Here is a 14549-nt window from a genome sequence, read left to right on the forward strand (position 1 = left end):
ACTGAGCAATGTTAGCATGAGTTCTTATTTTGATTCACATGCTACATCCCGCAGAGGCAGCAAATCTTGGCTGCTTTGATGGATTTTCCCCCGCACTGTGTGGTTTACAATCGGCTCACACTTGTAAGAAAAGCTTCAATACATGCCCTCTAAATATAGCTAAGGCTGAAGCTAAAATGCATTATGGGCTTGTTGTGTTGTGAAAGCAGCCTGTTTACGAACATAGTGTAGCTGACTATACATTAACCATTATTCTTGAACTGATCAAGTGGCAGGCAAGACGGCTTTGATTCATTGTTGATTTTTTTTTTACTAAATACTACAAAAATAGGATTATCATCCCAGACAAAGATATGAAGGTTCCCATTTTTTTTTTTAAATCTCTAAAATAAATGTTAAATGAAAAACAAACAAGATATTAGTCTTTTCACAGGATTTAAAAAATAAATAAATACATCTCATGCTGTCCATCTCCCATACTGTCTCACTGTCCATCCTTTCCATGTGAAGCTAACATATTCACATGATTTTTGTTGACACAAAATGCAACTTAGTTTTAGTCCAAACTTAGCCATCAGGACTATTACAGTAGTCGACTAAAATACAGTATAAAGCATTAGATGCGTTTTTTTAAAGATTCAATTACCATCAACCTGATATTAGATGGTATTAATATCAATGCTAATTTTGGTGACACACATTTTTTGTCATAGTTTTTGTCAACTACATTTTTTAAAGTGACAATAACTAGACTATGACTAATTTAAAAGAATCACATGTGAATGAAAACTAAATGAAAATATATTGATATTTTCCTTGACTAATAAAAAGTCAACTATAATTTGTCACATTGAATGACATCCAATGAGGGATCATGTTGTCTTACACAGTGATCACACATCAAATCTGTTTGTTTGCATTTAAAAACATTTAAACCATTCGATATCAGGTTGATTAAAAAAAAAATGCATAAACACTTTCTTTATATTTTATTCGACTATATCTGTAAAAGATTTAGTCGACTAAAATCTTAATGTCATTTCGGTGATTAAAACTAGACTATAAATGAAATAGTCTTCATTAAGTTGAATTTTAGTCAAAAAACTAAACTAAACTAAATCAAATTTTGTCATCAAAACTGACATTGATTGTTTGTAAATACACACAGATGTAACACCACATTATCACATGAGTTCTGATTCATCCCGTGTGGCTAATTTATAGTTTACTTTTTGTTAGTTGACCAAAATATCAATATATTTTGATATAGTTCTCATTCACTTGTATTTTTTTTAATCATCATAGTCTAGTTATAATTCCAGCAAGTTCATTTTATCTTCTTTTTAAAATAATATGTTAAGTTTTCATTTATCCAGACAACTGTTTTTCAGGAAATTTGATCTCCTGACATGCTTTGAGTGCCAACTGTCAGTCTTCCTCAGAGGCATTTAGTGATTGCTTTGGTGTTTCCCTCTTTTTTTCTGTTTCCTCTTTCTCTCTGTACTATGTACAGGCCCATGTGTGTATATATCTTCTATTCTTTTTATTATGCTATTTTATTTTATTTAGTTTATTTGCTGCTAAAACTGTGCAAAAACTAATATTTATCTATCTTTATCTATTTATTTATTTACAACTTCTTCCATAAGGAAAACACTCTTTCCGTATTCTTCCGTTATGAAAGAACTTGTAGGGATACATCAAAAAAATCACTAGATACCTTTGAGGAAGACTGACAGTTGGCAGTCGAAATGTCATGAGATCAAATTTCTGAATTTGTCTGAATAAATGAAACCTTTACATATTAAAGTCGAGTTGTCACTTGAATAATGTAGATGACAAAAATCTTTAGTTAACATCCCCATCAACGGTCCCTTATATATAGTGTGTATATATATATATAGACATACACATTGGAGTTGTTTTTTTGTGTGAATCCAACAGCGGGTTCAACTTTCTTGAACCCAGACGGGGACTCTGGGACGGAGGCAGACAGCGAGCCTCAGCTGGCCTTTTACACCGACCCAAACCGCAGTCGACGTCGGAGTCGAGGTATGAGAAATGGCAATGCCAACAGCGCGTGGGGCTCAGGGGGTAAGGAGGACTCATACACGTACAGACAGTCCTGTCCCGTCGTCTGATGGTAATAACTATTGCCACCACGCATGACGAGTAAAGCTTGTGCTGCATACGTACAGCAAGTGGTTGGTTCCAGTGTTGTGGATGTTCATTGTTCCGAATCCCCAAAAGAAAGGTAAAGTTGGTGCATTTGGTGTGGATATCCATAGGTGTGTGCCAGGGGGGTGTGAAGCATGAGTGATATATTATGTCGTTGACTGAAACAAAACATTCAGAAGCATCTTGTGGTTTCAAATAATATCGCCAAGAATATTATTTTGTATGGGAATACTGTTGAAATGCTGTCAATGTGAAGTGGTGCAGCATGCGTTTTTCTTTCTGTCAGCATGCTATGTCCTTAAAGCCCTGATGTATATTAATGGTGTGTGTGTGTGTGTGTGTGTGTGGCCAGGAGATAAATAAAAAAAAGAAGGTAAAAATAAGAGATAAACACGCCATCTGAATAATAGCAGCTGTCGGAAGAAGTTAGAAGTCTATGGATGCCTTCGAGCCAATTATTACCCCCACTGCGTGCACAGGTGTCGGCAACACAGCGCAGCCCGCAGACGTGAAGCCAACACGTTTAATTAGAACAAGGCTCCAAAATAGAATAATGAGATCACTATAGTGGCCTCGCTTTGAAAAAAGGATCCTTTAAGACGCCCCTTTTTTTCTGAAGGATTGTTGCAATTGTTCAATACCTTTTCTTCAGTATCTCAAAATGTGTTCAGATGTTAACATTTCACCGTATATACTTTTTGAAACTTTAGTGCCAGAGTCTAGTCCATGGTTGTAGTCAAATACATTTTTCAGTTACAATTCCGTTTTCATTTACCCATGATCAATTACTTTATTCAATCACAATTACAGTGACCAACATTTTTTCTCTAATTACAAATAAATTACATTAATTTTTTATCCTCGAAAAGTTAATTACAACTACATTCTCAATTACTAAAGTTCAATTACTGAGGCTGAAATAAATAACACAATAAAAGTTAGCATTTCTCGTGTTAGCTTTCTGTTAGCATCTCTTATGATAACGGGTCCTAAATCAGCTGTAAAATATATATATATTTATCATCTAATATATATATATTTATCATCTAATTTCTTTCCTATCTATTGGTTACCTTGTTCGGCTTCCTAATTAATTAAATCATAGGTTTTAATATTTTTTTATATGGTAAAGGGTGGGACAGCTTAATTTGAAACACATTTTAATAATTAACTACATATGTGTAGAACTGTACATAGAACTGTAACATGGTTCCCCAGTTTATCGTAAAATTTTAATTGACAATTTTTATAGAATTTTCATGGCACTTACAATTACCAAGTCAATTATCTGAGCTCAATTACAATTTTTAAAATTACAATTACAATTATAATTATGGTGTAATTGTAATTAATCATCAATTACACGATTATCATTATAATTGACCCCAACCCTGCATCCATCTGGCACAAATGTGTCAAACTCAAGGTTTGTGGACCAAATCTGGCCCTTTAGATCATCCAATTCGGCCCACAGGAAAAAGTAAAAATGACAACATGAATCATTGCATAAATTACCAAATATTTGCGTTGTAGCCATCTTTGTTCCTCCAAATACACAAATTTAATAAAATGACAAAATATTTGCAGGGGCTTTTGTGCCTATATCACACGACTGCTGTCTTATATTTATTTTAGATATAACTCTAAATTCTTCTGACTTCTGAAGTATTTTCCAACAAAACTCTTCTGAATTACAAAAAAAAACATTGGTCACAAAAATGAAGGATTTTTAAAGTTTCTTGCACCGACTGATATCTGTCATTATTGCTTGGATATTGTCTGCGGCTTTCAAATTGTGTATATCAGTTATACGTGGAAATGAAAAACTAAGGCACAAATTGCACTTTATTTCTAACTAATCTTTGGTCCACTTGAGCTTCAACTGTACTGTATTTGGTCCCTGAGCAAATGAGTTGTGACACCCCTGATCTAGCACTTCTCATTAAATCTACTCCAACGTCCAGTACAAAACGGTATGAAAAAGCCATGGTATAAAACTTTTTAGAGACAAGCAATTTATTCAGATGCATAGTGATATTTATTACATGATAATACAGAAAAAAACAAACCTTTGGTTTTTGGACGACCCACTCTACAACTGAGCCATAAGGGTTGCCCAAAATTAATAACGTCAATGAATTGCTTTAATCCTTTAACCTAACTTAAATATTGTAACCTAGCCTATGGTATTCTCAGTGGGATGTGAACATTTGGGGTAAGTAAGAATTGTTAAAAAGATCATACACCTATTTTGAAGAGATTTGTTAATAAAAGGTTGTCATCTATCTTACAAAAGTTGGCAGTAATTTTTGATGCTTTTATTTATTTTACACAAAAGAGAGAAAAAAAAGATTTCTGAAGGAAGAATTTCTTTTAATCTTCCCTTGATTTTTTATGAAGCACTTTTTTTGTTTTTATAATGTAACGGCAGAGGTCAACTTTCTATTGTGACATTTATTTAAACAATGGCTTAAGGCAGCTTCTGCCTCAGTGTGGTAAATGCAGCGATGCAATCTGCAGTTCTTCTGATAGTGGAAACACGCAACGCAAATACACTCAAGGTCACTCTGTGTGTGCGTTCATTCTCCCGTAGATACGAGTTGACCATTAATATTTTTACTGCCCTCAGCGTCCCAAACAGAAAAATTATAATAGTTAAGATATTTCTTTAGTTTATACTCATGTTTGTTTGTTTTTTTCCTTCACATATTTCTGCATCATTGTCAACATTTTGTGCCAGGCTAAATAGTCTGGTGCGGTTTGTCAGAAATATACCGAAAATAAAAATGGAAAGTTCTTGCATTGATTTTTATTCTTTTTTTGACCTGTTTTGGGGTCAAATATAGGGGTTAAATTTTTCCCGTGCCTCAACCTTGTTTTGACATCATTTTCAAAATGGCTCCCTCCAGGTTTATTATGCCTCATAATGACATTTTGGAATTTTAAAATAGATATGTAAATAAAAATCACTTGAGATTTACCTAAACTTCACTGGGTTATTGACTCTAGTTCAAATATGTTTAACCATCCAGGCATTCATAGATGATAACCCTGCAAAATTTCATATTTTTGTGGTGGCCATATTGGATTTTCAAGATGGCTGCCACTCCATTTTCACTTCGTTATACCAAGACATTTCTCATAATCAAAAACATAGGTTTAAACACGTTTGTGATTGTGTGTAATTTAGAAGGGTTATTATGTGGCATATTCAACTTGGAGGTGGCCATTTTGAAAATGGGGTCGAGGAAAAATGTAACGCTAATATTTCTGGCTTATTTGAACCCCAACTAAGCCAAAAATCAAATAAAACCAATAAAATACATTTTGGCACCAAAAATGGCCAAAATGACATCTCACACCAGACTAAAACTCTCTTAAAGCTTGAACAATTTGAAAGAATCCATCTTTTATGTTACTCTGTGCTCTTTTTGAGTGTTAATCATCTTTAAAAAAACATGATTCCCTTTGTTGTGCCCTCCTCCCTCCTTCCCTTGCTGTTTATTTGTTCTCAGCAGCAGGTTCCCCGCGGAGCCCCATCAATAAGACCACACTAACCCTGATCAGTGTCATCAGCTGTGTAATCGGCTTGGTTTACTCCTCTCACCTCGCCTGCAGCCTCTCCGTACGAGTGATTTTACATGTGCCCGAGCACCTCATCGCTGACGGTAAGACTCCACAGAGATCTCCAATGGTGGGTCCTTGTTTTCACAACATGCGTTTTTTCATGTAATTTTTGTAGAACAGATTTTTGTCTGATAACTTGTCTCCTAAATTTAGCCAAATTTTAGCGACCAGGGTACCCCCAGTGTACAGAATACTAAGGACACTCCAGCTGCCTTCTGGTGTTTTTGTAAGTTGAACAGTTCATTGATTTAAAGGCTAAATTATTATTATTTTTATTCACCAGCCCTCCCTGAGAAAGGGTTAGAAAAACTTAATTAAAGGGAGAATATAAAAAAAAAATCTGCAAAATTAAATGTACGTTTTCCCATTCAAACTATTAATTCTGACTCTGAGGGGTTATACTAATTTCGAGGAGATATATCTTTTCAGAATAAAAGCCGATTCTGTGAAAGTTGCAGATGGCCCCTTCAAACTAAAAGCTGATAACTTAATTTGTTATGCTCAGAAAGCCAAATAGATCATTCAGTTTCAGAATACTTGATTTATCACCGGGGGTCAAATTCAGTTTCAGTTATATTTCGTCCAAGAAAACATGAATAGACAATCACATATAACACATAATCACAATCATATAACATGGGAGGTACTGAGGGTCACCACTAAAGCGGCGCCCCTTATCATAAAAGATAATCATTCCAGCAACTTAATTTTGCCTTTTTTTTTTTAAAAATAATATGTTAAGATTTTCTTTTATTCAGAAATAACTCATAGGGACACATCAAAGCCATCAGCAGACACCTCTGAGGAAGACTGACAGTTGGCAGTCAAAAGATGTCAGCAGATCAAAAGTAAATTTCCTGAAAAAAATTGTCTGAATGAAAGAAAACCTAAACATATTATTATTATTATTATATTATTTAATCCTTTCTGAATAAAAGCTGATTCGGTAAAGGTTTCCTCATTTCTCACCTGAATCCTCATTTGCAATAAAATTTTAAATTGCACCCCACTACACAATATGCACAATTGAAGCAATCCCTCCTCCTAAAGTCCCACCCTAACTCGCTCTTTCCTGTTTTTTCCCCCCACCAGTGTGTAACACTGCCCTCCCTTTTTATGTCTTTCCCTCTAATAAAGTTTAGCTTACCCTTCGTTAGGGAGGGCTTGTGATGGTCACAATTAAGCCACAAAATAAATGTATTGGATTCATTGTAATAATAAAACATGCATAACTGTCACAAAAAAAAAGATTACACTATATGTAGTGTTAGCGTATGCGGACAAAAAATAAATAGAATAGAAAAAGAAATGCAAATCATCCTGTTCAAATTGAACTCCCTATGTTTCTCAAACCAAATGGCTGTGATGTTGAGCTCTACCTTTGCTTTACTCTCTTAAAGACCAAGGTAAATGCCAGGTGTATCACACCCTCGCTTCACACAACAGATGTCACTAAAAGCAAGAAAACACAATATATTGTGATTTTCTCGGCAACTAGACAGACAGCCAATCTTTATCTTCCTCTTTTATATTCTGGTATTTTTGAACCCCTAGCTAATGAATTTCTATGAAGCCTCTGCAGAACCAAAGCCTCCCAGGGGACCATTGCAGACTCCTGCTGGATCACTGGCATTTTTCAGCTGTCAAAGGAGTGAGGCAACACTCCAGATATATTATAGACTGTGGCTGGGCTCACTCATCTATCGCATCAGTGTCTGATTTCACCTCAGCCTGCTGCTGCTGCTGCTGCTACTGACATATTCTAATTCCAAGAAGGGGTTTATGGGAGAGAAATTGGAAGATGGCAAATGTGTCAGTTGAAATATAAAACTTATATGGAACTTCATAAATAAATTAACTTCATAGCTGTCCTTTTGAAAAAATCTAATAAAAAAAGTGAAGTGTCCTTTTAGTTAAGGGGTCACCTGAGTTAGAGAATAAGTCATTCTTGCTACTTTTTAACATTTTTAAATAAACGTTATTAAAAGAAATGAAGGCACATTAATTCTAGATTTTGTTTTTGCAAATTTTCAGTTCTTCTGATTTTGTTTCTGGCAATTTAGTTTTTAATTCAGCTCATTGCTACAGTATTGTTAAAAGCAGTGGTTCCATAACTCGGGGGTGCGCCCCTTTGCAGGGTTTTGACGTCATGACGGGTGTGCAAGGGGGGGATTCTAGAGCAAACTTGCTAACAACTTTGAGCATGAAAAACATATTTGCACTCAAATAACTTTGTTGATCATTTCTAAAATATGTGATTTTTTGAAGAGGATTTCCGGACTATAAGCCGCTACTTTTTTCTCGCGCTTTGAACTTTGCGGCTTAAACAGTGACGCGACTAAATTGTGGAATTTTCCCGGTTTTATAAGCTTCATGCCGCCACAAAATTGAGCTCCGTCACATTAGACCAGGTGGAACAATGAAATTAACATTAAATCATTCTTGCTTGCACTGAATCATTCTGATCACTCATTTTGTCATGACACACACTGCCTTAAATCACCGCGTTACGTTTGTTCAGGATTGATGGGTGCTCTGGACTCTGAGGCTGATGGAGACGCTTCCGTACGGAGGACATTTTATTCAGAAACGATCGCGTCCGTATACTGACGCAGAGTCTGACTCGCTGTGATCACTCCGCGGTAGAAGTGGGGCAGTGAGGAGCTGACTTCATTCATTAAAGGAAACTTATCAGTTGAAACACGGACATTTCCCTGAGTACAGCAGCCCGCCTACCTGCCCGTTCTGATTGGCTGAGTTGTCTGAAGGGCACCCTCATCAGCCAATAGGGTACGGCCTCTGTTAGGCTGCGGCATTTGTGTGGATTTTTCTTAAAAAAATGCTAAATTATTGTAATGCGCTTTATAGCCCGTAAATTACGGTAGTCACAATTTTCATCTTTTTAAATAAAGGTTACTTTTTTATCCCTTTTCTTGTGATGGGGTGCAGCAGAAAACGTTTTTAAAGCCCTGGTTTAAAGAGTAATTCAGGCTCTATATAAATCAAATCCATTACTGTATAAAATCTTTCAATAAGTTGCTTCTTTTTCTCCATGTTTTACCTGCATTATGCACCCCTTGTCTATTATTAATGTTCTGTGTTTCCTCTCTGTATGTTATCCTCCCAATAGGATCAAGGTTCATTTTGCTGCAGGGAAGCCAGTTGGACGGCTCAGATTGGCTCAACCCGGCTCAGATCCTGTTCTACTACCAGCAGAACGCCAGCGGACCTTGGATCAACGAACTGTGCGGACGACGTCTTCTCGACCCCTGCGAACATCAGTGTGACCCTGAGTCAGGTGAATTTTGATTCTTGTACGCATCAACGCTTAGAGCCCGATTTTTGAGTTGACAAAAGTTGATTTCTCATTTATTTGCGAGTCAAATATTACGACAATTGGCAGTACAGAATCATTGACACACACCAATATATGAATGGGGGCCATTACTCCGTATGTGCCACAGGGGCACCAGGGGGCCCCCTTTTTCAAATGGCTACTCCGTTAGTACTCGTTAAATCGGAATGCAGTTTGGTATGAATACTCTGAATGAATATGATGAGGTGCTTGCAGCACTTTTTTTGAAATGGGGCACGGGGGCACCCCCCATTTCTAGTAATTTCCAAATTTATGGGAACATACTCGTGTGATATATCGTGTCAAAGGTAATTCAATGTAGATTACGATTGTGCCTCGCACAATTCAATTAGGGGCCCGAGGGGCTTTTTCGGCAATTACCATTAAAGTTGTTTTCTCATTTATTTGTGAGTCAAATATTGTGACAGTTGGTGGTACCGAATCATTGAGACATACCAATATATGAATGGGGTCCATTACTCCACAGGGGTGCCAGGGGACCCCATTTTTCAAATGATTACTCCTCCATTAATGCTCGTTGAATCGGGCTGTAATTTGACATGTATATTCCATGAGTGTATGTCAAGAGCCTCTCGGAGAACTTTTTTTAATCGGTGGAACTGAGTCATTTGACTGAATTCTCGGGAACGTGGTACGTGCTATTGGGCACGGAGACACTCCGCGGGCCCTGCCGTAGTTCATACGAACTTGTTTTGGATCACGACCCCATTTTTATATATTTTTATACTGTATTTTATCTTTTTCTTTCTTTCTTTATACTGCATTCAATTTGAACTAGATTTATATTTGACAAAGTGAAAGTACAGAATACATTTGTTTAAGATTGTGTGTTGTGTTTTAATTGAAAAAAGAATAGTAATTTAAAGTAATTTAGTTTACAATGTGCAAACATGAAAAAAAGAAAAAACAAAGATTTTTACTAGTCATTCAAGGAAGCAGAAACAGCCCAATGTGTGCAGCCGTTTTTTCTTTGTCACAGTTGCAGCGTTCAGCATGTGCACTTACTGTATATAATGTTTTATTAAAGGTATAGACCTCAGTCTCATTAACAAGCCCTTTTCTCATCTTCACGTGTGAAATTTTCCAGCTGTTAATGTGTGATAGTGAGATGGTAAATGTGTAAAATAGAATACATTTACTGATCCTGTTTATAATTGTACACAGATCCTGAATCTTTGGTTTTTTAATTTTTAGACTGCATCAGATTAATTAGACACCTTGAATACGTATCGGCGTACATTTTTTTTGTGCTCTAAAATTGAAAACTGCATTGTTTACATATACGTATATATATATATATATATATATATATATATATATATATATATATATATATATATACATGTATTTTTTTTTAATGATGGTGTTTTTGTATAATTTTTTTTACCTACTTAATGTAGAATAGAATAGAATTTGCAGCAATGCAATAAAGATGGAGCAGACAGTCAGTGAGAAAAATAAATACCAGTACAAGATGATAGTGAAAAATGTAAGAACTGTAGGGCAGAAATAAGAAAAAACAAAACAATAATGTGCAAATTTACAACAATTTTCCTTTTTTTAATAAAACAAAATAAACTTGAATTAACTGCTATAATGTATAAGGAAACAAAACTAACGACGATAAATGCATGATTATTTTTCTCCCCATGACGCAGATGTTTGAAGTATGACACACAAATCTATGTAATAACAATTAAAGTTAGAGCGTATTTTAGTGCATGCATAAGCCATTATCCAACAGTTTAATGCTCAATGCTTTGTCAAGTGTAGGCTTTGATTAAAAACATTTTTGGAGAATTATTATCATTATATTTATTGTTTAAAAAGCCCATTATATATATATATATATCAAAAAATCTGAACACAAACAGCACAAACACAAAAAGCTGTTTAAAGACATAAATATCAGAATTGAACATTTCTCATTGTTTATGGAGGTAAAAAGACACAATTTTCTCTTTCCATTATTTGAAAATAGTCAAAAAGTGAGACAAGTTGTACTGGCTTTGCTATAAATATTTATGAACCAGTTGCTCTTAAGTGAGTCAATATATTAAAGGAATCCGATGTTTGCTGCGGAAATTCAGATGGCATTCACTCATTGTGCATCTGTTCACATGTATAAGTTATAAGTAATGTTTACATTATGTCCTTTTCCCAACTGGGAGAACAAATCAAGCTAGAAAAGTCAACTTTTTTAATTTGATCTGTTGTTTCTGGAAGCCTCAGCCAATGTGTTCTTTCGATTATTAGTGCAAGAGTAAATCTCACATTTGCAGTGTTGGAAGTGTCTTCATTGTTGTGCATCCATTATTCAGCAGCAGCAGTAGTGGTTGTGTAGTTCTCCCCTGGGCAACACACAGTAAGTTCTTAGACCTTTGTAATGTATCAAAAAGCTGAGGCTGTGTGTCCCACGCAAGCTCCCCTCAGACTCATTTCTGATTCTCACCCACACTGCTTTTTTTTAAATCATAGGCCAACACTGAGGCTTAAACACCTTTATGATTCATTTGTGGTAAAACAATGGCTTTGTGGATGTGTAAATTTAAAAGTTGTGAATTGATAATATATATTTTCACCTAATATATTTGCAAATCTGACAGTAATTTATCGGGATTAATCACATCTGGGGATTTTGTAAATGACACACTGAATCATCAAGTTATTGCACAGAAACTGCGTTTATTATGAAACATTTAAATGTATTAACGTGAATAATGTAATAGCATTGCACTGAAAAATGTATGATTATTATCATTAGAATTATGCAGAATTCAAAGGTTGGCGCTTTGTTAAAGATCAGTCTGTTACTACCAAAACTATAACTAGAAAATAATATGCAAGATAATCCATTAAATTAAAGAGCATGAAGATTTTGATAGAACATAGAACAAATGTATTAGATTTACAAAGACACCAGCATTTAAAGGATAATACCACTTTTTTCAAAACCCCACTCACTTTGTTCTTGTTCTTGTTGTTGTGTACACTAGTTAAAATTGCTAATGGGCTGAAATTTGGTAGGTATAATCTATGGATGTATACGCATCGACGCTCGGAGACAGATTTTTGATTTGGAGCCCGGGGGCCCACCCCCCTTTTCCGGTAATTTCCAAATTTATTGGAACATAGTTGTGATATATCGTTTCAAAGGTAATTCAACGTAGATTACGGTTATACGTCTCACAATTTCATTTGTTTTACTCGGTGGAACTGAGTCATTTGACTTTAATTTCTGTGGTTTTAAAACCACAGAAATTGGTTAAAAGTTTCAAATTAGAGTGGCCAAAAATGGACCGAAAAAGTGTCAATATTGGCATGAAAGTAGCAGAAGTGGAGGGAAAAGGTAGAACCAATTAGTAATTGTATTGTTACTATAGTTGTATTTAAAAAGACATAATGGGTAATTAATAAAGGAGTAGGAATAAATAAGTTTACACTTCTTCCTACTACTTTTTGCACATTTGGAGCTTTAAGTGTTTGAGGATCAAATCGATGTATATAGTCATCTTAAAAATGTAAAACTATTTCTGCTGTTGTAATTAATCATTTATTTTGTTTTTGATTCGTAAACTGTTATGTTGTCTTATTACATGTTTGAAATAAAGACATCAATCAATCAATTTTATTAATAATGGTAATAATAATGATAATAGTATTGGTAAATACTGTATCATATTAACTTTTATAGATGCAATGATTGCGTCCCACGTTTTCAAGCCTTTATTGAATCATTTAAAGTCAGTTAAATTAACTTACATGAACAAGATAAATCTCATCATTGCGTTGCGTTGCTAAAAAAAAACTATAACTGCTCTCGGTTTTTTTAATAAGTCGTTATGCTCTGCTGTTCAAAATTCTCTAAATTGTGCTAACAATTCCCTGACTTTTTTTCAATTAAGTTCTCAAAGGATAACAAAGTTGTTTAAAAAAAAAAAAAATCAATGTAACTTGATACTGAGATGAGCAAAGAGAAGCGTAAACGTGAAGGTTAGAGATTACTGAGGTGCTATAGATATATGAAATGCAATCCATTTTCCTGCTGTAAGAGATACTGATGAAAACTGAGATGGGTTCTGACTATCTGCAGCAAGCCTGTGGGACGGATACTTTAATGAATGGAACCTTCCCCTCTGCTGTTGAGAAAAAGAAAAATCCCCACCTATATGCTTCACTGCTGATGTTGAAGGGCTGCCCCCCCCCCCCCCCCCCCCCCAACTCCTCTATTTCTATGTCTGCATTGGACCAGTGCTCGTCTGAGACTTTTCTAAAACGCAAGGGAGCACATTCACTTATTATACTTTTAATGTCTTGATTAAAGTGAGAGAGAATAATACCTCACAAGTGTAAAACGAGTTTGAATGGAGTCCTGTGACCTCAGTGCAATGTAACAGCAATTAAAGTAAGAAGAGACATCTGGTATTGTTCAGCATCTATGCAACCAATCTCACTCCTCCTACAGAGTTATCATCAAGTTTTCCAGCAAAAAGCTTTACTGCCATTAAAATTGTAACTTTTTAGTGTTAACTTTTTTCTTTAATTGCCAACTTAAAGCTGCTGCCTGTTTTTTTTTTTTTTTTTTTTTTTTTTTAATTAAGATAAGATAAGATAATCCTTTATTCATCTTGTAAATGGAGAAATTTACAGTGTTACAGCAGCAAAGCAGGATAGCAGAAGAAAATCACTCAGTGCAAAATTAAGTTAGATAAAAATATTAAAAAAGATGCTTCAAAAAATAGTTGAAAAAAGCCAGAAACTTCAAGATGTAAGTCTGTATACACTGTATGAACACTATCATACACACAGTGCATATAAGGATGGACATGTTATTGCACAAGTGGTCCTGTAAATTATTATTGCAGTGCAAATTAAAAATACAAATACAAATAAGCTCAGGTGGTGATGACATTTTTATTATTGCACAAGAGGTTGGAGTGAATTGTCCGGTTTGTGGGTGTGTTTATTATTAGATATGAGATAATTAGATAAAATGATGGTGTATGCCTCATAGTTTAATAAATCAAACATCATTTACTCCAAAAAGAAAAAAAGATGGGTCAAAATTTGCACTGTTTAGCAGTGTTTTTACCTCATTCTGTAATCACAGGGGAATAACGGGGAAAAAACTACAACAAAAATGCTGTCAAGTGAAGTACTGTCATTTTTGTCTGGCATAAAACCTTTAGAAAGTACCTTAAAAACACTTCTATGTATCTGTTTATGGGACTTCACATCCCACAATGCACAGTGGAGATAAAAACAGACTTTTAAGCCGCAATTGATCTACACTATGGGTTTACGTAATAGCTTTTTTTGTCAGAGCCACTAAAATTACACAATATATTTATAGAAAGGCTTCATATGA

At 35.0% G+C, this 14549-nt stretch overlaps 1 protein-coding gene across 4 annotated transcripts in view; it reads left to right on the forward strand.

The window, feature by feature from the left end:
• The window catches only part of astn1 (astrotactin 1), a 385350-nt gene that overhangs the window by 115259 nt on the left and 255542 nt on the right, over nt 1-14549 (forward strand). The window contains exons 6-8 of one of the 4 annotated variants that reach the window (XM_028473730.1): nt 1945-2094; nt 5697-5846; nt 8936-9103. In XM_028473730.1, coding sequence (XP_028329531.1) covers nt 1945-2094; nt 5697-5846; nt 8936-9103 — 468 coding nt within the window. Of the gene's footprint in view, nt 1-1944; nt 2095-5693; nt 5847-8935; nt 9104-14549 lie in introns of all 4 variants that reach the window. The other 3 variants (XM_028473731.1, XM_028473732.1, XM_028473733.1) reach the window with 3 other exon arrangements.

This window comes from Gouania willdenowi, chromosome 17, assembly GCF_900634775.1.
Source record: "Gouania willdenowi chromosome 17, fGouWil2.1, whole genome shotgun sequence".
Lineage (NCBI taxonomy): Eukaryota > Metazoa > Chordata > Actinopteri > Blenniiformes > Gobiesocidae > Gouania > Gouania willdenowi.